The sequence below is a fragment of the Bubalus bubalis genome, chromosome 12, assembly GCF_019923935.1.
Source record: "Bubalus bubalis isolate 160015118507 breed Murrah chromosome 12, NDDB_SH_1, whole genome shotgun sequence".
In the NCBI taxonomy this organism is placed as follows: domain Eukaryota; kingdom Metazoa; phylum Chordata; class Mammalia; order Artiodactyla; family Bovidae; genus Bubalus; species Bubalus bubalis.
In genome coordinates, this window is record NC_059168.1 from 25,305,166 (window position 1) to 25,329,494 (window position 24,329).

The window sequence follows — 24,329 nt, forward strand, 5'->3', positions numbered from 1 at the left end:
CTCACTTAATGAAATAGGCACTATTATGATTCCTTGGTATTTTACAGATGAGGAAACAGAGGTTAAGTTACTTGCCCATGGTCACACAGGAAATAGTAGGTAAAGGAAATACAAAAGCCATAAGAATGACCAAAAGGAATGCAACATACACTTACTTTCTATTAGAAGAAGTAAAAAAAACAAAAAGTGGTGGGGGAGCTTTCAGGAGGGAACACAATTTAAGATGGGCATTGAGGCTGCCCAGAGGTGCCTGCCTGGAAGAGGAAAGGGCAGTTGCTGGGGTGGGAGAGCCGGGAGAGGGTAGATAAAGGGAGGCAGGCAGATGCTTCACTGAATTAACCAGTCAACAGAGGAGCAGCGGGGGAGGTTCCATCAGAGTGACAAGCTAGGAAACTATCAGATGACATTCACGTAGGTGCTTTCTCCAAACTGCTGGTTAGAAATACTCTTTGTTCTGCAGAAAGACCCAGTGAGGGATCCTAAAGCAGAGTTTCTCAAACTTGAGTGAGCATCAGAACCACCTGGAGGACTTGTTAAACCACAGAGCACTGCTTGGGCCTCACCCCCAAAGTTTCTGATCCAGGATGGTTGGGGCGGGTACCAGGAATCTGAATTTCCAACAAGTTCCCAGCTGATGCTGCCGCTGCTGCCAGGTACTTCGAAAACCACTGCCTTCAGGTGATGGCTCTTAACCAGAAGTTATTAAAACCACACATGCCCCGATCCCATCTTTGTAGACTCCAATTCGGTTGGTTTGGAATTAGCCAACAGGTAATTCCGCTCTGTCTCCCAGCAGAGAACCACACTCCTAAGCTATGACTTTCATAGGGGTTCACAGGGTTTGGAGGGGGGGGTGCACGGTGGGTAGATATGGGCTGCAGTTCCATAGAGCACAACTGATTCCAGCCCAGTACTTCACCATAGTGAAGAACTAGAAAATTCACTGCCCGCGTTTTCTGTTATCAATAAAAACATCAAAGGAGGGGAAATCCCCAAGAATTCAAAAGAATGAATAAGCTCTAGAAAGGTCCCTCACAGGCAGGCTTTCAACACTGGGTCATTATATACCTGTTCTGTTCCAGCTCCTAGTCCACCAGACTCCTCTGTCCATGGAATTCTCCAGGCAAGAATACTGGAGCAGGTTGCTATTTCCTCCTCCAGGGGATCTTCCCCACCCAGGGATGGAATGCGTGTCTCTTGAGTTTCCTGCATTGGCAGGCGGATTCTTTACCACTTTCCTGCTGCACCTGGGAAGCCTCTAGGGTGCAGCAGGAAATTACAAAGACCGGGCTCGGCTCTCCTGGAGCTTGCCTTTAAAGGGGAACACCCTCTCCACCTGTGTCAGAATGAGGGGTCCTCTGGGTAGAACAGGAGGTTGGGATTAGAAATACAAGCAGCAATGTTGCCTTCCTCTCTAGAGCTGTGGTTTCTCAGCCTGGGAAGTACATTAAATTTATCTGGAGAGCTTTAGAAAAACACTTATGTCAGGGGACACTTGACTGCATCTCTAGGGCGAGCCTGGTTTCAAGGTGACCCAAATGATGCCACTGTGCAGCTGGGGTCACAGTTACTGCTTCGTGGACATAAAAAAGCTCAAGTTAGTAGTTTGATGGCACTTAGTTCTTCAGTCTGAGGTCTGACAACCCTCTTTTCTAGAAGACAAATTTTCTACTTGCAATTTCAATTTTGCTGGCTTTGGGTGCCTCCTTTCTATCTTTCTTGGAAAGCCAAGTGTTCCAGTGGAAGAATTAAGTGCCTCTCCTTTAATGGCCCCATCTGATTTTTCATTAATTAGATGATTTTTGTAAACTCTTGTTAATTGGAGTTTTTTCCAGCCCTACTCATTTGGAATTGCTGGATTTTCCCAACAATGTAGTCATTTTAGTCACCCAAGTATGTGTGACTGATTCTAAACATCCAATATGATTTCAGTTTTGGAAAGAACTTTTTTTTTCTTCTTTAGACCAAGTATATTTCTAACCTTCACAGGAATGGCTGGATGGCTGGATTCACTTGGAAAGACAATCCTTCCTGCTGTGCTCTGTCCTGGTTCAATGGAGAAATAATTCCCAAGTTTGGAATTCAAGAACCAATCAAAAATCAAAACAATGTGACAAGCTGGTATAAGTTGCCAACATTTTGTTTGGTAAAGAAAGGATGTTAAAAAATCTACTAGCTGTCATTATTCCATGAAAAAAAGGCTATCTGAGCAATAAAAAAGTCATAGACTTCCAGGGTCATCATAAAGGACACTTCTTGGGAGAAATGTGGTTTTAAGAAATATTTGCTTAGTTGTCATTCTGCTGTGGTTTTATGGTGAAAATATCACCAGGGAGCAGCATTAGGGAACTGCAGCCTTGGAGAAGGTGATGGAAGTTTCCTGAGGTTGATCCATCTGGAGAGCAAGCCCAACCTGAACAGAGGTTTCCTAGAGAGGAATGGGGGGCCTCTGCCGATCCCTCAGGATGGCAAGCAGAGTGTCCATGAGAAGGAGCACAGTGCTCCATTCACACAATTCCCTCTGGGAGTCTCAGATGTGCTATTTTAGCAGTTTTGGTTCTTTAGGAAATTGTAGATTTCAGTGTTATGTCTGAAACTTGATTGCTAAATTAACTGGATTTCAAAGCTGCCATTCCCTAACCAACCAAGGTAGGGCACTGACATCAATCCAGGCTGTGAATACAGAATTTAAAAGCAGCACTACCTAGAGTGGAACTAGAACCAGAGATCAAATTGCCAGCATCCACTGGATCATAGAAAAAGCAAGAGAATTCAAAAAACCATTTACTTCTGCTTCAATGACTATACTAAAGCCTTTGACTGTGTGGATCACAACAAACCTCATCTCAAGAGGTGAGAATACCAGACCTCCTTACCTGTTTCCTGAAAAACCTGTGTACAGGACAAGAAGCAACAGTTAGAACCAGACATGGAACAACCAATTGGTTCAAAATTGGGAAAGGAGTACGTCAAGGCCAAATATCATCACCCTGCTTATTGAACTTGTATGCAGAGTGAATGAAGTGAAGTGAAAGTTTCTCAGTCGTATTCTACTCTTTGTGACCCCATGGATTATACAGTCCATGGAATTCTTCAGGCCAGAATACTGGAGTGGGTAGCCTTTCCCTTCCCTAGGGGATCTTCCCAACCTAGGGATCAAACCCAGGTCTCCCCCCTTGCAGGTGAATTCTTTACCAGCTGAGCTACAAGGGAAGCCCAAGAATAATGGAGTGGGTAGCCTATCCCTTCTCCAGTGGATCTTCCCAACCCAGAAATCGAACCGGGATTGCATTGCAGGCAGATTCTTTACCAACTGAGCTATCAGGGACATCACATGAAATGCTAGGCTGGATGTTTCACAAGCTGGAATCAAGACTGCCACGAGAAATATCAACAACCTCAGATATGCAGATGATACCACTCCAATGGCATAAACTGAAGAGGAACTAAAGAGCCTCTTGATGAAGGTGAAAGAGGAGAGTGGAAAAGCTGCCTTAAAGCTTAACATTCAAAAAACAAAGATCATGGCATCTGGTCCCATCACTTCATGGCAAATAGATGGGGAAATAATGGAAACAGTGACAGATTTTATTTTCTTGGGCTCCAAAATCACCGCAGATGGTGACTGCAGCCACAAAATTAAAAGACTCCTTGGAAGAAAAGCTATGACAAATCTAGACAGTGTATTAAAAAGCAGAGACATCACTTTGCTGACAAAGGTCTATCTAGTCAAAGCTATGGTTTTTCCAGTGGTCATGTATGGATGCGAGAGTTGGACCATAAAGAAGGCTGAATGCCGTAGAATTGATGCTTTCAATTGTGGTGCTTGAGAAGACTCTTGAGAGTTCCTTGAACAGCAAGGAGATCTAACTAGTCAATCCTCAAGGAAATCAACTCTGAATATTCACTGGAAGGACTGGTGCTGAAGCTCAAGCTCCAATAATTTGGCCACCTGATGCAGAGAGCTGACTCACTGGAAAAGACCCTGATGCTGGGAATGATGGAGAGCAAGAGGAGAAGGGGATGACAGAGGATGAGATGGCTGGATGGCATCACTGACTCAATGGACATGAGTTTGAGCAAACTCAGGGAGATAGTGTGGGATAGGGAAGCCTGGCGTGCTGCAGTTCATGCAGCACAAAGAATGGGACACAACTTAGTGACTGAACAACAGCCTCCAGCAAGGTCAGCATCCTAGTTCCCAAATCCTGGTTTATTATTTAGGGAAGTCTATCTCCTCCTAGAGGAGTAGCACAGCCTGAAAGGGCAGGCCTGCTGGTCATTTATTCCTGATTTTCTGAGCTACTGGTAAAGGTTTGTTTAAAAAAAAAAAAAAAAATCAACATAATCTGCAAAGATTCATGATAATCTAAACAGCTTTAACAAGAACATTCTGAAAAACAATGTGGGTGATATCATTACCACATAATTATGGACACAGTGGAGGTTCACCTAAGAGCATTTAATTTAGGTAAATTTAACTCTTAAGTACTCAGCAAACAGAGAGAAAGAGAGAGATTGAAAAATAACAATTAAAAGAGAGGGCAGTTTCATCTGACATTCCAGTCACTGAGCACATCCCCAGAAGGGTGGTGGTGCTGTTGCCTCAGACCAGTGAGTCTCCAACTTTGGGGCACTCACCTTCCGAGCTCCTGATTAGTAGGTCTGGGTCAGCCCACCCGCCCGTCCCCCAGTCACAACCTAACAAGTCCTGGGCGATGCTGCTGCTACTGCTGATGATGCAGGGACCACACTTTAAGAACCGCTACTCAGACCATCTGAGATCATCCGTGCTTCTCACAGCATAAACATCTTGCTGTGCCGAACATGTATAATTCCAGTGTTTTATGGTATTTGTTTTTGTACACCATGGCTGCTAATCATATGCCAACCCCTTCATCTAGTGCTTAACCTAAGAGTTCCTGAATATTATACAGTTTCTGGCTGTCATTGTTACTGACCCAAACTAAGATAGCCTCATTGCTTTGTGCTGAGCTGGCCGAAATCAAAAGGGCCGGAGGGAGTAAGGTAAGGGTCCAAAGTGACAGAGTTTTCTTGGCCCCAGCTGAGATGGTTATAGGAGAAGCTAAAGCCCCAGTAATCACAGCATTCTACTAATAAGCAGCAGTCAGAATCCATAAAAGGGGAAGTAAGTCACTTATTGGGGATACCACATAAACGACAGTGATATTGATTGTCCCACTATGCTGGTCACTTGCCACTGAGCCGCAGAAGAAGGTTCTTCATTCTGCCTGACCTTTCACATGCTGTTCCCTCTGCCTTGAATGAATGAATGAACAAATGAATGAACTTCTCTTTCATATACTGTAACAGTTCTGAATGCTCTGATACCATTTGGTCAAAAAAAGTTTGTAGAAATTTCCCCAATTCCCCTGGCCCCCAGAGTCTCCACCCTCCTTAAGGAAATGAAGAGTGAGGAAATACGAAGCAGATTTTACTTATAAGGCTTCGTGAGATGGGTAGCTTTTTCTGTTTCAAAGAACTGTAGCTCTGGTCAGAGAGATCTGTAATCAGATCCAACAAAAGTTCTTATCTGGAACAGTTGATAAACGGGTTCTAAAAATAATCACAGATGATAACTTGTACACTCTGTGAATGTTAATGTCCTGTTACGAAACTTCTCAGTTAAAAAGAAAAAAATTATATTTGGAGAGAGAAGGAAACCATAGGAACTACAACAACAACAGTTCAACAACAAAAAAATCAACTGATTTAATAAATCTTGGCTGCTTCTTATCAAAGGGAAATTCCATTCTTCTATTTAATCCTTTGCCGCTCCCAGTAAACAGCAATTCTGACCTGAGAGGCCCTTCCAGTTACAAACACGGAGAATGACCTGGTGGAAGGGTCTGGGGACTTTGTCTAGAGAAACAGAACTAGTTGTTTCTTTGCTGCCTACTTTTGTTTCCAGGTCTCCAGAACCCCTCCTGCCTGAGGGGCATTAAGTGTGGCCCCCGACACAAAGTATTTCCTTACTTTGTATTTCCTCACTCCTTATTTCTCTAAGAAGGATTGAATGGCATCACTGACACGATGGACGTGAGTATGAGCAAGCTCCAGGAGTTGGTGAAGGACAGGGAAGCTTGGTGTGCTGCAGTTCATGGGGTTAGACACAACTGAGTGACTGAACTGACCGACTGACACACACCCCTTTGAAAACATTCCCCACTTCCCTTGCCCCAGCATAGTCTAGAAGCATATTTTAAGAATTCCTTATCTGCTGTTGAGGAAGGAGGATGTGCTTCTGAGAATACTATTTGAAGACTCTCCGTCAACCCACAAAATAAGAAGAGTCCCTGTGGTTTGGGAGACAGGGATCCATAAGAGCTCTGAAGGAATTTGGGTCGGCTAAAAATGAGCTCATCAGGCCCTGGGTGGTACCAGCAGTTTTTACTTCTTGTCTCCACCCACCATCCCATCCCTGGCTCTGCCCAACACTGGGAGGAAGTCAGGAAATACTTGCGGATAAACACATGACAACCCAAAGACACAAACATAAAATTACCTCTAAGCCTACACTGCTTTGGGTTCTTTGTCAGCGAATTGCTCCTAAGGACAAGATTGGGAAATCAGAAACTTCCTTATCACACCTTCAGTGAGTTCAGTCGCTCCATCATGTCCGACTCTTTTCGACCCCATGGACTGCAGTACCCCCATTTAATTTAACCTTTTCCCCCACAAAGGACCTCAGGGTTCTCTTCCACCCTTAGGCAATGAGGTACAGTGCCAAACCAACTTAAGAGGCTTGGTAGCGGTCTGAGAAGATTCCCTTAAATAACTGGGGCTTACCTCTGTTGTCTCACCTGTAATGAAAGACCAGGACCATGAGTCAGTCCCCTGCCAGCACTACAGTTTACCGTTCTGGGAGAAACAGACTCTAAGACTCAAGAGGTTCCTGGCACCAATGACTTACATCAGCTCCTCTGGGAATGCTGCTGCAAGGTACAGTTGACAGCTGGCAAATCCAACAGTCTGGTTGGACTGGGAATTCGATTTAAGGTGAAGTGTGGCAATTAAATAAGGTGAAGGGAGCAATTATGTAAATTCTGCCGGATGGGCAATAGAGGTGAGTCTGGGAGTAAGTATACTTGGCCATGGGACCAGCAGAAGCTCTGTCTTCTATTATGGATGAGATGACCATTCATTTCTTTGTTCCTGCCATCAATTTTACTTCCTCACAGCTTTTTTTCTCCCAGTGTTGGACTTTTCCTTTTCATGGAGTTCTAACAATTTTTTTCATGTGACCTTCACTTCAATCCTCTGAGGGTATTATCCCTACTTTACAACTGAGGAACTAAGAGGTTTCAAAACAAAGTGATGAAAGTCATTTCTGCTTTAGCCCATGAAAGTCTACAGAAATTACCCTTTGCCATGAACAACTAGAAAAGTAGACAAATGCATGTATGAAATTATTGTTTTTAAGCATCAGACATGAGTAGTATATTTCCCTGAGAGAAGGAAACAAACAAGGTAAGCCTTACAGTTGCCCTGGAATACTACCTAGAGACAACCCCAGCACAGAGAGGGGAACCCAGAGCCCAGAGATCCCGCTGAGCCAAAACAGCTGGATATTCATATGAAAAAATAAAAAGGAGAACTTCGACCTTAGCTCATGACATATACGAAAATTAGCTCAAAGTGGATCATGGATCTAAACGTAAAACCTTAAATATCAAACTTTAAAAGAAAACCTAAGAGAACATTGCTGTGACCTTGGAGAGCCAAAAACTTTTTGACTAGGGCACAAAATGCATAAAACACAGAGAAAACATGGAGAAATCTGACTTAATTTAATAAAAATTAAAAAGAGTCGTTTTTCAAAAGGCATTAAGTAAAAAGACAAGCAACAGATAGAAGGTCTTTAACAAATATTTATCAGTATAAAGTACTTATATTCAGAACAAAGAACCAACTCAATAACAAGAAAAACACAAGTAAAAAAAGACACATATGAGACATTTGAACAGAGACTTTACCAAAAAGATATATGCATGGCAAGTACAGTACATGAAAAGATGCTCAGTATAACTGGTCATTGTTGTTGTTTGGCCACTAAGATATGTTCTACTCTTTGTGACTCTGACTACTCTGTGTAAGCCTGCCAGGCTCCGCTGTCCATGGGATTCCCCAGGCAAGAATGGAGGGGGAACTGGAGGGGGTTTGCCATTTCCTTTTCCAGGAGATCATCCCGACACAAGGATCAAACCCATGTCTCCTGCACTGGCAGATGGGTTCTTCACTGAGCCCTCAGGGAAGCCCAACTGGTCATTCGGGAAATGCAAATTAAAATTATAATGAGACACCATTATACATCTACCAGATGGCTAAAATTAACAAGAGGGACAATACCAAGTCTAGACGAGAATGCAGAACAACTGGACCTCTCTCATACATTGGTGGTAGGAATGTAAAGTGGTAAACAGTTTGGCAGTTTCTTATTATTTAAACAATCCTTATTACATAATATAGTAATCTCTTTCCCAGGTTTTACTTAAGAGGGATAGAAACATAGGGCCACACAAATACTCCTATGCTCAGAGCTGCTTTTTTCTCTGGCTGTGCTGGGTCTTCATTGCTGCGTGTCAGTTTTCTCTAGTTGTGGTGAGCAGAGGCTACTCTTTTTGCAGTGCTCAGCCTTGAGTAGTTGCAGCACATGGGCTCAGCAGTTGTGCACACAGCAGTGCTTAGGTAAATATCCAAAAGAACTGAGACCATCAGTTCAGTTCAGTTCAGTCGCTGAGTCATGTCCGACTCTCTTTGACCCCATGAACTGCAGCACGCCAGGCCTCCCTGTCCATCACCAACTCCCGGAGGTTACCCAAACTCATGTCCATTGAGTCGGTGATGCCATCCAACCATCTCATCCTCTGTCATCCCCTTCTCCTCCCGCCCTCAATCTCTCCCAGTGTTAGGGTCTTTTCAAGTAAGTCAGCTCTTCGCATCAGATGGCCAAAGTATTGGAGTTTCAGCTTCAACATCAGTCCTTCCAATGAACACCCAGGACTGATCTCCTTTAGGATGGACTGGCTGGATCTCCTTACAGTCCAAGGGACTCTCAAGAGTCCTCTCCAACACCACAGTTCAAAAGCATCAATTCTTCAGTGCTCAGCTTTCTTTATAGTCCAACTCTCACATCCACACATGACCACAGGAAAAACCATAGCCTTGACTAGACGAACCTCTGTTGACAAAGTACTGTCTCTGATTTTTATGCTGTCTAGGCTGGTCATAACTTTCCTTCCAAGGAGTAAGTGTCTTTTAATTTCATGGCTGCAATCACCATCTGCAGTGATTTTGGAGCCCCCAAATATAAAGTCAGCCACTGTTTCCCCATCTATTTGCCATGAAGCGATGGGACTGGAGGCCATGATCTTAGTTTTCTGAATGTTGAGCTTTAAACCAACTTTTTCATTCTCCACTTTGACTTTCATCAAGAGGCTCTTTAGTTCTTCTTCACTTTCTGCCATAAGGGTGGTGTCATCTGCATATCTGAGGTTATTGACATTTCTCCCAGCAATCTTGATTCCAGCTTGTGCTTCATCCAGTCCAGGGTTTCTCATCCTAAATAAGCAGGGTGACAATATACAGCCTTAACATACCTCTTTTCCTATTTGGAACCAGTCTGTTGTTCCATGTCCAGTTCTAACTGTTGCTTCCTGACCTGCATACAGGTTTCTCAAGAAGCAGGTCAGGTGGTCTGGTATTCCCTTCTCTTTCAGAATTTTCCACAGTTTATTGTGATCCACACACTCAAAGGCTTTGGCATAGTCAATGAAGCAGAAATAGATGTTTTTCTGGAACTCTCTTGCTTTTTCAATGATCCAGTGGATGTTGGCTATTTGATCTCTGGTTCCTCTGCCTTTTCTAAAACCAGCTTGAACATCTGGAAGTTTATGGTTCACATATTGCTGAAGCCTGGCTTGGAGAATTTTGAGCATTACTTTGCTAGCATGTGAGATGAGTGCAATTGTGCGGTACTTTAAGCATTCTTTGGCATTGCCTTTCTTTGGGATTGGAATGAAAACTGACCTTTTCCAGTCCTGTGGCCACTGCTGAGTTTTCCAAATTTGCTGGCATATTGAGTGCAGCACTTTCACAGTGTCATCTTTCAGGATTTAAAATAGCTCAACTGGAATTTCATCACCTCTAATTTGGTTCGTAGTGATGCTTCCTAAGGCTCACTTGACTTCAGATTCCAGGATGTCTGACTCTAGGTCAGTGATCACACCATTGTGGTTATCTGGATAGTGAGGATCTTTTTTGTACACTTCTTCTGTGTATTCTTGCCACCTCTTCTTAATATCTTCTGCTTCTGTTAGGTCCCTACCATATCTGTCCTTTATTGAGCCTATCTTTGCATGAAATGTTCCCTTGGTATCTCTAATTTTTTTGAAGAGATCTCTAGTCTTTCCCATTCTATTTCTTTGCATTGATCGCTGAGGAAGGCTTTCTTATCTCTCCTTGCTATTCTTTGGAACTCTGCATTCAAAGGGGTATATCTTTCCTTTTCTCCTTTGTTTTTTGCTTCTCTTCTTTTCACAGCTATTTGTAAGGCCTCCTCAGACAGCCATTTTGCTTTTTTGCATTTCTGAGAGCATCAGATCAGATCAGTCGCTCAGTCTTGTCCGACTCTTTGCGACCCCATGAATCGCAGCACGCCAGGCCTCCCTGTCCATCACCAACTCCCGGAGTTCACTCAGACTCATGTCCATCGAGTCAGTGATGCCATCCAGCCATCTCATCCTCTGTCGTCCCCTTCTCCTCCTGCCCCCAATCCCTCCCAGCATCAGAGTCTTTTCCAACGAGTCAACTCTTTGCATGAGGTGGCCAAAGTACTGGAGTTTCAGCTTCAGCATCATTCCTTCCAAAGAAATCCCAGGGCTGATCTCCTTCAGAATGGACTGGTTGGATCTCCTTGCAGTCCAAGGGACTCTCAAGAGTCTCTCCAACACCACAGTTTAAAAGCATCAATTCTTCGGCGCTCAGCCTTCTTCACAGTCCAACGCTCACATCCATACATGACCACAGGAAAAACCGTAGCCTTGACTAGACGAACCTTTGTTGGCAAAGTAATGTCTCTGCTTTTCAATATGCTGTCTAGGTTGGTCATAACTTTCCTTCCAAGGAGTAAGCGTCTTTTAATCTCATGGCTGCAGTCTGAGAGCATATGTACCTACAAAAACGTGTCCATGAATCTTCACAGCAGCCTTATTCATAATAGCCAAAAAGTGTAAATAGTCAAAAAGTCCATCAAGTGATGAAACAACACACGGTATATCTAACAACAGAATATCATTCAGTCATAAAAAAAGATTCAGGCTACAACATGGGTGAACCTTGAAAACTTTAAGTGAAAAAATCCAGACACAAAAGTTGTATTATGTTGTTTGATTCCACTTACATGAATACCTAGGATAAATTTGCAAAAACATCATGCTTAACTAATTTAATTGACATGGGTAACTGGACTTCCCTGGTGGCTCAGATGGTAAAGAATCTGCCTGCAATGCAGGAGACCTGGGTTCAGTCCCTGGGTTGGGAAGATCCCCTGGAGAAGGTAATGGGTACCTACTCCAGTATTCTTGCCTGGGAAATCCCATGGACAGAGGAGCCTAGAAGGCTACAGTCCATGTGGTCACAAACTGGTTTCTGATTATCCATGAGGAGACGGGTTAGAGTGGGGCAAGATAGAAACACAGAGAAAACTGAAATCACAGATGTTCTGAGACCCCAGATGCCCACTGGAACAGTATTTTACTTCTGGGGTGGAGATGTGAGCACAAAGGTTTCATAACATGGTTCTGTTATGATCCAGACACTTGGCCCAACTCTCAATACTATTGACTTTGGTCACAGAAATGGGCAGTAGGCCAGGATACAGGAAAGCTTGACTTTTTCACTAAGCAGCTATGTATGTGACCTTGGGCAAGTCACTTAATTGCTACAGTTTCCACTCTACCTACTGATGATCTCTAGACTCTAAAAATTCTAAGAATTGTGGGCCAGCATACTCAGCACCAGGCTTGGAATTAACAAAGGGTCAACACCACATGACACTAGCAATCTACTAACACATCCTGTATTATTGAGACTTCCAAAAGGTAGCTGGGAATCATCTGCTCATTTGAGGAGCTCACTGTTCCCTGGGAAAGAGACTTTTGGCAAAAGTAACCGTTCAGATGACAGTCCCAGTGTTTTGGAGAAAAGCAGCTAATTTATTGACAACAAAGACTTTTTTGAAATTTCATAGCTGCAGATCCACAAAGTCCCCAGAAGACTAAAAATATGTTCTCAATTCCCTTTCATCTCCCACCCAGAGCTGAGAGAATAGCACCAAGTGTGTCATATTAAGCACATACGCATCCAACACTGATGAAAGTGCATGACCGCGAGAACAGATAAGAGTGGTTTTCAATTTGTTCAGATGGGATTGGTTAAATTTAACCTAATTAGACCAAATAATCAAAGCAGGTGTTTGTAAGTTGCCAATGTTTTTATTCTCTATAATTGTTTGGCTATATTTCCCAGGAACTTGGGTAAAGGAAGTTAATAATGTTGTAAAAAGCACTGACCTTATATTGTCACACATATATTATTCATCTTCAAGGCAGTACGAATACAAGGCACTGCTGAATATTCCTCACAGATTTTACCATTTAAACACCATCAACATCTAAGCTGGCTTTTGGGAGAGCTTATATTACTGAACTTCATGATATAAATACAAGCAGTAAAAAATGAGAGTCTGTCTTCTAATCGCCTTATTGTCGTGGCGGTTTAGTCCCAAAGTCGTGTCCGACTCTTGAGATCTCGTGGACTGTAGCCTGTCAGGCTCCTCTGTCCATGGGATTCTCCAGGCAAGAATACTGGAGTGGGTTGCCATTTCCTTCTCCAGGGGATGTTTCCCCACCCAGGAATTGAACCCGGGTCTCCTGCATTGCAGGCAGATGATTTACGAACTGAGTTATGAGGGAAGCCCTTCGAATCTTATACTGATCTACAATGCACACTAACTTGGCATTCAGGCTATTTAGGGGTCCTGACTTCACATGCACTGGTCATGTTTATGGCATTAAGAAGAGAAATAATAACAATAATACAAGTTACATTCCAGTTAGAACAAAATGTTTATCGCACTTGGCAGATTGATGAGATCCGAACTATAAATGCCAAGTAACAAAGAAACCACAAAATGTGGTCACTAGCAGCCTGGTACTGGGCAGTCTTTCGTGCAGTGGCCATAGGTCCATTTTCAAAGGGAAAAAGGGCAGGTGGCTTCCCGGGAGTGTCAAGATTTCTCTTTCTAGTAACTAGTCCTGGGTACGCTCTCGTATTATTCCACACACCCTGGAGATGGGGGACAGCAACGCAGACAAGAAAGTCCCCATAAAAGCATTTGATTTGGAAGCTACTGGAAAAGGGATCCCTCTCTGAGGCCTGGGGGTTCTGCAGGAGGGGCAGACTCCTGGGAAGCTGAATCAACAGAAGCTCTAAAGCACCTCTTCCTGAGACAGGGAGTGGTTTTCCTGACTCAGGCTTGAGTGTGCTGTGGGGCCGGGAAGGGGCGTGGCTGGAGAGCTCAGGCGTGCTCCTTCTATACACGTGATATCGTGTGGTTGTCTCTGTACCTCAGTTTCCTCACGTCTAAAATGAAGGGTCATGCTTCCCTGATGGCTCAGTGGTAAAGAAATCTGCCTGCCAATGCAGGTGACACAGGTTCGATCCCTGATCTGGGAAGATCCCACATCCTGTGGAGCAACTAAGCTTGTGTGCCAAGAGTACAACAAAGCCTGTGTGCTCAGAGTACTGAGCCAGTGCTCCAGAGCCTGGGAACAACTCCTGAGCCCGAGCGCTGCAGCTACTGAAGCCCGTGCACCCTAGAGTCTGTGCTGTGCAACAAGAGAAGCTGCTGCAATGAGAAGCCCTCATACTGGAACTAGAGATAGACTCCACTCGCCACAACTAGAGAAAAGACTGCACAGCCAAAAATAAATAAAAATTTTAAAAAAATAACAAAAAATTACTATAAAGTTAAGGACCACTAGTACCTCTTATTAATGCACACAAAATGCTTGGCATAGTGTTTGGCATGGAGTTAAGTGCTCAATACAGGTTGACCATAATTATTATGACCCCTACAAGGGAGATGATACTGCAAATAATGTTTCCTGAAAATGAGAATACAATGGGAATCCTGTATACATTTCAGGGGTAGGAAAACAGTCTTGTAAGATCACTTACATGATGTAGGCAAGATGGACAAAACCTCCTCCTCGCACCTAAAATATTTTTTGGAAACTGTTATGATGTCATTTCTTTATTTCTTTGGGATTAACTGATCCTCTTCAAGATTCATATTTTAATATGTGACACATAGAGATAATTACAAAAAAAATACCAGGTTATATAAAATTAGTAAAATGCAGACTAGGAAAGGAAAAGCCCACACATAAACCCACCAAGAGAACTTAAACTGAAAGTCAGTGCAAATAGGTAAGATATTTGTTTAAACACTTGGTAAAGAAAATGTTCAATTCAGTAGCTGTGAAAAACATAAATTTAAGGGGTGTGGGCATAAGAGAGAAATAGAAAATCCACCTCTCAGAATAAAGGGGGTAAATATTTAGTCAACTCTCAGATAGTATTTCAGTAAATAGATATTTCAATGGAAAATTTCCAACCTGAGAGCAAATAATTTAAGATGGGCTTAAAATGAGAATGAAAGCTCTCCATTTCCCTGTCCCTGCCCAGGCCTGTAACCCAGGCTCTGAGTTCTTGCAGCAGTTTGGCTCTTTCTTCCTTATCCCTCCAACTCCAACTGGAGACTATAATTTTCTTTCTAGCAGGAAACTGATATATACTAATGATGACAGCTGGATTCAGAAGAGGAAAAAGAATACAGGGGACAGAGAGTCCTTGTGGGTTTAAATCACTTTAAAACTCAAAACAAAACCCCCAGATTTGGAATTTTTAAAACCTAGTTAATGGCTAAGGAAACCTCAAATGATTGGGAAGTACTAAGATAAAAGTTTGAATTACACAAAACACATCATTATCTTAAGCTGTTCTAATCATCTTCTCTGCCTTTCCCTTCACTGGTTTTCTCATTGTTTATGCCCCCAGCCCTTCAGTGTAGTTCTAAGACATTTCAGAGGTAGAAATAGCCTGCCAAGGTCACTTACAGAATAGTGTTTGAGAGGAGATGGGCAGATCCTCCTCCATCCAAAAACGTTTCCCAGAAACTGGTGTTGCTTCATTTCTTTTGGAATAATTAACATCCTTTAAGATTCATATCTACAAATAGTTACTGTTGAAATATATGTATACACACACATGAGTAAAACAGAATATGTTATGTAAAATTAGTAAAATGGAAAATAAGAGGAAGAAATTCCCTTAAATTGCACTATTTTTAGCACAGTGTGCCATTAATTAATTCTAGTCCTCCACTTCCGATCCCCTTTCTCCCAAACCCTCAGTAATGCCTATCATAATGCCCCGACGCTCCATGAAAGCATTTTCAGTTACATTCTTTTTTTGTGACAAAAGCACTTGGCTCCATAAGGAATCTAAATATCCTATAAGGATGTGGGCACAGAAAACATCACTTTATCTTAAAAAACCATGTGACCTTATTCTCTGTCTTATATCCTCCAATAATCTCCTTTGTCTACAGGGTCAAATTCAAGCTCCTTAGGCTTCCCCGGTAGTGCCAGGGGTAAAGAACGTGCCTGCCAATGCAGAGATGTAAGAGATACAGCCTTGATCCCTGGGTGGGGAAGAATCCCTGGAGGAGGGCATGGCAACCGACTCCAAGAAGAATCCCGTGGACAGAGGAGCCTGTTGGGCTACAGTCCACAGGGTAACAAAGAGTCAGACACAACTGAAGCGACTTAGCATGCATGCAGACTTTGGCTCATGAAGCCCTCCTTGACTGAGATCCTGCCTTCCAGTCTCACTTCTAGTCACATCTTCCTGTCCTTGAAGCCAACACTTCAATCACACTGTCCTAGTTCTTTGACAGCTAGCTCTTTGATGTGAGCCTCTGTGGCTTCAGACATGCTCCTTCCTCTGTCTCTAACACCCACCTATACTTTGACCACCTGGTGAATTTCTGCTGCTGCTGCTGCTAAATCGCTTCAGTTGTGTCTGACTCTGTGCGACCGCATAGAGGGCAGCCCACCAGGCTCCTCAGTCCCTGGGATTCTCCAGGCAAGAACACTGGAGTGGGTTGCCATTTCCTTCTCCAATACATGAAAGTGAAAAGTGAAAGTGAAGTCGTTCAGTCGTGTCCGACTCTTCGAGACCCCATGGACTGAAGCCTACCAGGCTCCTCGGTCCATGGGATTTTCCAGGCAAGAGTACTGAATTTCTACATATTCTCAAAACTCTGCTCCTCCTCTACGAGCCACCTCCCCCTCTATGAAGCCTTTTCTGTTCTACCAAGTAGAAATGACTTTTTATTCTTTAGTGCCTCACATGTATCCCATATACACTTCATTTATAGCATCTCAATCCCTTTTGGGGCCTATTTACAAACCTCAAACATACCACGTGCCTCTCCAGATGTAGTTGCTTGTCTGATGTTAGCATGTCATGTCTGATAAATAAAAAAAAATCAACGAACAAGATGGCCATTCTCTGGATCAGTAAGAGAGGCAGGAGCACCCCGAATCCAGTGGATTCCAAAGTGGATTCCTGACATTCTATGCCAGGTATGTTTCAGTGTTTTCCTAGGAAAGCAGGCATTTCTTCTTTCTTGAAAATGTTTAAGAACATGAGGAGAACTATAAATGTGAGGAATTGATCATAACTCTGTCAGGCTGCAGGGAATTGGATTACCTGCATGGTTTCGAGCCAGTGATAACAATAATGATGATAATAATATTAACAGTAGCTAATATTTATTGAGTGCTTATTCTCTGCCATGCAAAGGACATTCTAAGATATAGACTGTATTACATCCCCATTTACAATTGAGAAAAAAGTGTCTCAAGGAGGTTAAATGACTTGCCCAAGGTCCAAAAACTAAGAAATGGCAGACCTGGGATTCAAACCTAGGGATCAAGCTTTATAGCCCTTGGGGTACACTCCCTACTCTGAGTTTGGTGAGCTTTGGATGTAGACAGATGTATATTTACAAACATATGCGTATGATATAAACATTTGATTTGAATTTGGAAAATGAATTTACATCTGACTGATGCATGAGTTTAAATAAGATTTGTACCCTTTTCTCTTTTTTTAATTTATTTTTGGCCGCGCTGGGTCTTCACTGTTGGGCGAGGGCATTCTCTTGTTGTGGTGAACAGGGGCTACTTTCCAGCTGCGGCATGCAGGCTTCTCACTGCGTTGGCTTCTCTCGCTGCACAGCATGGGCTCTAGAGTGTGCAGGCTTCAGCATCTGTGACCCGGGGGCTCAGGAGTTGCAGCTCTTGGTCTTAGTTGATCCGCAGCATGTGCAGTCTACCCGGACCAGGGATTGAACCCTGTTTGGCTGGCAGATTTTTACTCAATGGACCACCAGGGAAGTCCTAAGATTTGTATCTTGATGACAATTGTTACTATTATAAAAACTGAAAAATTTTGATTTCAATTAATCAGTTAGTAACAAATACATTTGGGGACTTATCACCCTGCTTATTTAACTTATATGCAGAGTACATCATGAGAAACGCTGGACTGGAAGAAACATAAGCTGCAATCAAGATTGCCAAGAGAAATATCAATAACTTCGTATGTGCAGATGACACCACCCTTATGACAGAAAGTGAAGAGGAACTAAAAAGCCTCTTGATGAAAGTGAAAGAGGAGAGTGAAAAAGTTGGCTTAAAGCTCAACATTCAGAAAACGAAGATCATGACATCCGGTCCCATCACTTCATGGGAAATAGATGGGGAAACAGTGGAAACAGTGTCAGATTTTATTTTTTTGGGCTCCAAAATCTCTGCAGATGGTGACTGCAGCCATGAAATTAAAAGACACTTACTCATTGGAAGGAAAGTCATGACCAACCTAGATAGCATATTGAAAAGCAGAGACATTACTTTGCCAACAAAGGTCCATCTAGTCAAGGCTATGGTTTTTCCTGTGGTCATGTATGGATGTGAGAGTTGGACTGTAGGCTGAGTGCTGAAGAATTGATGCTTTTGAACTGTGGTGTTGGAGAAGACTCTTGAGAGTCCCTTGGACTGCAAGGAGATCCAACCAGTCCATTCTGAAGGAGATCAGCCCTGGATTTCTTTGGAGGGAATGATGCTGAAGCTGAAACTCCAGTACTCTGGCCACCTCATGCGAAGAGTTGACTCACTGGAAAAGACTCTCATGCTGGGAGGGACTGGGGGCAGGAGGAGAAGGGGACAACAGATGAGATGGCTGGATGGCATCACTGACTCGATGGATGTGAGTCTGAGTGAACTCTGGGAGTTGGTGATGGACAGGGAGGCCTGGCGTGCTGCGATTCATGGGGTCGCAAGAGTTGGACACGACTGAGCGACTGAACTGAACTGAACTGAACTGGTGGTCCAGTGGTTAAGAATCCACCTGGCAGTTCAGGGGATGTGGGTTCAATCCCTGGTTGGGGAAACTAAGGTCTCACATGCCAAGGAGCAACTAAGCCCTTTGGCCACAACTAGACAGTCTGTGCGCCGCAATGATGCAACTAAAACCCTGTGTGCCACAACTAAGACCAGACACAGCCAGATAAACAAATTAATTTTTTAAAATCCATTTAGATTATTTTTTTTTTAATTTAAATTTATTTATTTTAATTGGAGGCTAATCACTTTACAATATTGTATTGGTTTTGCCATACATCAACATGAATCCGCCACGGGTATATACGTGTTCCCCATCCTGAACCCCGCTCCCTCCTCCCTCCCCGTACCATCCCTCTGGGTCATCCCAGTGCACCAACCCCAAGCATCCTGTATCCTGCATTGAACCTGGACTGGCGATTCATTTCTTATATGATATTATACATGTTTCAGTGCCATTCTCCCAAATCATCCCACCCTCTCCCTCTCCCACAGAGTCCAAGAGACTGTTCTATACATCTGTGTCTCTTTTTGCTGTCTCGCATACAGGGTTATCGTTACCATCTTTCTAAATTCCATATATATGCGTTAATATACTGTATTGGTGTTTTTCTTTCTGGCTTACTTCACTCTGTATAATAGGCTCCAGTTTAATCCACCTCATTAGAACTGATGCAAATGTATTCTTTTTAATGGCTGAGTAATACTCCATTGTGTATATGTACCACTGCTTTCTTATCCATTCATCTGCTGATGGACATCTAGGTTGCTTCCATGTCCTGGCTATTATAAACAGTGCTGTTATGAACACTGGGGTACACGTGTCTCTTTCCCTTCTGGTTTCCTCGGTGTGTATGCCCAGCAGTGGGATTGCTGGGTCATAAGGCAGGTCTATTTCCAGTTTTTTAAGGAATCTCCACACTGTTCTCCATAGTGGCTGTACTAGTTTGCATTCCCACCAACAGCGTAAGAGGGTTCCCTTTTCTCCACACCCTCTCCAGCATTTATTGCTCGTAGACTTTTGGATCGCAGCCATTCTGACTGGCATGAAATGGTACCTCATTGTGGTTTTGATTTGCATTTCTCTGATAATGAGTGATGTTGAACATCTTTTCATGTGTTTGTCAGCCATCTGTATGTCTTCTTTGGAGAAATGTCTATTTAGTTCTTTGGCCCATTTTTGGATTGGGTCGTTTATTTTTCTGGAATTGAGCTGCAGGAGTTGCTTGTATACTTTTGAGATTAGCTGTTTGTCAGTTGCTTCATTTGCTATTATTTTCTCTCATTCTGAAGGCTGTCTTTTCACCTTGCTTATAGTTTCCTTTGGTATGCAGAAGCTTTTAATTTTAATTAGGTCCCATTTGTTTATTTTTGCTTTTATTTCCAATATTCTGGGAGGTGGGTCATAGAGAATCATGCTGTGATTTATGTTGGAGAGTGTTTTGCCTATGTTCTCCTCTAGGAGTTTTATAGTTTCTGGTCTTATGTTTAGATCTTTAATCCATTTTGAGTTTATTTTTGTATATGGTGTTAGAAAGTGTTCTAGTTTCATTCCTTTACAAGTGGTTGACCAGTTTTCCCAGCACCACTTGTTAAAGAGATTGTCGTTTCTCCATTGTATATTCTTGCCTCCTTTGTCAAAGATAAGGTGTCCATAGGTGCGTGGATTTATCTCTGGGCTTTCTATTTTGTTCCATTGATCTATATTTCTGTCTTTGTGCCAGTAATACACACCTACTACTTGCTTAGCTGGGGGACACAGAACCTTAGCATGATCCATTCTTTCAAGGCATTTACAATGTAAACTTGTCACAATGATACTTTGAAATCACACTGAAATCTACACATCCAGGTGAGTGCTCACGTTGCTTGGTGTAGCTACTGCTCAAACTGCCTTTGGAAATAATTAAACACTAAGAATCGATTTAATTATTTTAAGCTCACATTTTATTTTTATTCTAAACTGTGCGACTTACCTTGGCCACCATTTTATTTGAGATTTATTTATTCTTGCTATTTAGCCGCTAAGTCATGTCCTGTTCTTTACGACCTCATGGACTGTGGCACACCACGCTCCTCTGTCCATGGGGTTCTCCAGGCAAGAATACTGGAGTGGGTTGTGAGTTCTTTCTCCAGGGGATCTTCCAGGACTAGGGATCAAATCAGAGTCTTCCACCTTGGCAGGTGGATTCTTTACCACTGAACCACCAGGGAAACCCTTATCTGATACTTGGTTAATTCCAAAAATCTAATTCATCTTCAAAGGAGGAAAATTTGCTATTGCTATTTGTGTGGATGTAGTACATAGATACACACATTCATATAGAAAGACACATACGTATATATTCTGTGGTTTATGAGGGCAATTCCCAAAGGACTAGAAAAAACCATCAGTGCTTGTCCAACAGGAATTTATGAGCCATACATGTACATTTTGATTTTCTAATAGTTATATTCTAAAAAGGACAGCATCACTGACTCAATGGACATGAGTTTGAGCAAACTCCGGGAGATAGTGAAGGACAGAGAAGCCTGGTGTGCTGCAGTCCACAGGGTCATAAAGAGTCGGACATGACTTAACGAGTGAACAACAACAACGAAAAGTAAAAAGAAACAGATGAAATTAACTTTAATAACACTTTTTATTTAAACTAATATATCAAAAATATTATCATTTCAATATGTAATCAGTATAAACATTATTGAGAAATTAAACCTTTTTTTCATACCAAGTCTTTGAAATTCAGTGTGTATTTTATTCTTATAGAATAGTTCAACCTGGATCCACCACATCTCAACAGTTCAAGACCCACATGTGGCTAGTGACTGCCAGACTAGAGAGGGCAGGATGGAATATTTAGAGCTATGGCTGTCATACCAAAAAAAAAAAAAAAAAAGTAAAAGTGACCTATCCCCTACACATCTTACTCTGCAAAGTAATGACCCTAAGAGGTATAATACACTGATGCAAGTGAAATGCTGTTGAGTGACAACAGCTTGTGAGCACACTTAACTGGGGGTATAAACACTAAATAATGTCAGAGTTTGTGGAAAGGATGATTTCAAAAGGCCAAAGTCATCTTCATGATTCATTAGTAAAGGACGGGCAATTGGAGAAGAGAGAAGGGTATTTTACAATATTCAAGGGTAAACCCTTTCAGACAAAAAATAATGGTACTAATACACCAGGAAAAACTTAGTTCAACAAATGAAAGATTAGAGTCGATCACACAACTATGATATGAACCCAGGGAGTGGACTTGTAAGTAGTGAGCAACTCTTTCATGAATGAGGCTCTTTAAAACATTAAGCAGAGAAGTACTACTAAGCTACATGAAATTTGGAACTGAGATACAAAAATGCTATGTAGAAACTATTTTTTGGTACTAAAAATGGTACAAATGATTTACATGGTAACGTCTGATTCATAATCTCTTTATACTTTCTGGACCTCAGTTAACTCAAGTGTAAAATAAAGTGGATACAACCCTCAGGTCCCTTACAGCTAGAGTGACCTGTGATTTATTGTGCAAACCTGGACACTTTCAAGAGTAAAAGGGGCACTATTAATAATTATGCTGGGATAAGAGGTATAAACTAGAACCGTTTCACAGTCATAAAACTATATGATCCTCTTCTACCAAACGGATGCAACAGCTACTCCTATGCAGGGATGTGGAGCTGATCAAAGTCCAGGCATGTTCTTATTACCTCTGCGTGGCCACAGGGGCCTTGTGGGCTAATATACACTGATCTGAGTGAGGCAGCTTCGCCTCTCCCCCCAGAGCATTTTAAATTGGTTTGAATTTGGGAACAGGATTCCATATGGACAGAGCTGGACTCTGACAGCCTGAATATATTTACTGAAGACAACAAATCATTGACAGACTAAATGTAACAGAGGAAAGGCCTGGCCTGCTTGTACTCAGAATCTGACTTTGTAATTGTAGCCTCCTTTAGACAGGCCTAATCAATTAGAAGAGGCTGATTTTAACCAGTTGCAGGCTCATTACCCTGCATTCCAGTTTGTGTTGATGAAAATCAGTTTCAGTCTGTGGCCTGGAACTCATGTACAGCACTTCCTGCGGCCTCTTATATAAACACATCAAAACATTTTTTTTTTTTTTTTTTGGAGCTGCCCCTCTCGGTTTTAAGAAAACCACTTTGTGAATCATGATGAAAATAGAACAACTGCATGTGGATCTGGGGCCCATACCAGGAAACATACGTGACACCAAAGAACATGTACAAAGTCAGAGCTTGAGGTAGTGCATGGTAGACTGGAGACTGAGTCTCAAATATCTAGGCTCCAGCAACAAATGAGTCTACTCAGTTATCGCCGCAAAATGGAACAGAATGAACTCCTGAGTTACTGAAAATGACAACAGTCGAGTCCAGACTCTTCCCGGAATGACCAAATAGAAAACAAACTTGCAACTAAACAAGGACAAGTTTCCTTGGGAAGCTTTTATGAAGGAAGCGTATGACACTAAGTGTAATTTTGATATGTGGTTTAGTCTTGCAAAAGTAGAAGTGGGGGAGTGCGTGGGAGAGCCATTCAAAACCCCACCTACATTTCAAAGACCTGTAATCACTCCAAAATATAATATAACTGTGAATCATACCTGGCTGGTTGCCTTTTGAGAGTTTGTCAAGGCAGCAAGTCAACAGGAAGAGGATATCAATATACACAGCTCTGGTCACCAAACATGGATTTTGCCTAGAAAGGTAAAGAACAGAAAATAAATTGGTAATTTTTCTCTCTGAGGCCTGGGCCACAGAAAAGAGAAAATGGGTATTTTCTACCAGGCATATCATAAGGCTTAAAGAGTTGTGTGTGCGTGTGCTAAGTTGCTTCAGTCATGTTCAACTCTCTATGACCCTATGGACTTGTAGCCCACCATGCTCCTCTGTCCATGGGGATTCTCCAGGCAAGAATCCTGGAATGGGTTGCCATGTCCTCCTCCAGGGGATCTTCCTGACCCAGGGATTGAACCTATGTCTCTTATGTCTCCCACACTGGCAGGCAGGTTCTTTACCCTGGTGCCACCTGGGGAGCCCCAGAGCTGTAACAAATGCTAAAAATGATGGACAGTCACCGATGCTGACAATGGTGAAATTTTCATTTCTCATGAAAAGAAAATGAAAATAAAATCCTAGTGCTTATGGTAGAGGTTGGGACTGTGTTTGTACAAAACAGAAAATTCTATGCTCTGGCGCCAAAGAAAATTAACTGAAAACAAACAAAAACCAGTACCCTATCCCAGTTATTTGAAGACAAGAGGGAAGTAGGGAATATGACACCATATTCTATTATCTTCCTCTTAACTGAACAAATTTAGGGGAAACATCATTGGTTATGAATATCAGTGATTTAGCATTTTGGAGGAGAATTGCACTCACAAATGATAAACTGTATTTACAGACTTAAAAAAGCAGCTGAAAAAACAAACATGAAAGTATTAACAAACACTGTTGACAGACATTCCTTTCCTGATAAATGAGATTTTTCTTTTCTTCTTTCAATAAATGGAGGTCTTTTTATTCTTTGAACCACATGGGGGAAAAAGTAAGTGGGCTTGGCTTGAGGGGGTCTAGATCAAAATGGAAGAATGAAGACCTTTTTTTGAGAATAGCACTGAATCTCCCTGACTCTGAGCCTCAGTTCATACTGGTCAAGAAAAGGTGCCCAAACCTCCCGAGGGTACTAATAATTCAATATAAACAGTAAAAGTGGCTTCCCAGGTGGCTCAGTGGGAAAGAATCTGCCTT

General features: G+C 42.3%; 1 protein-coding gene across 10 annotated transcripts in view; it reads right to left on the reverse strand.

Annotated features, from left to right (window-relative positions):
- The window catches only part of THADA (THADA armadillo repeat containing), a 332,984-nt gene that overhangs the window by 59,039 nt on the left and 249,616 nt on the right, over nucleotides 1–24,329 (reverse strand). For all 10 annotated transcript variants that reach the window (XM_025260937.3, XM_025260934.3, XM_044925857.2 and 7 more), the window contains one exon: nucleotides 23,183–23,277. In XM_025260937.3, coding sequence (XP_025116722.2) covers nucleotides 23,183–23,277 — 95 coding nt within the window. The remainder of the gene's footprint in view (nucleotides 1–23,182; nucleotides 23,278–24,329) is intronic.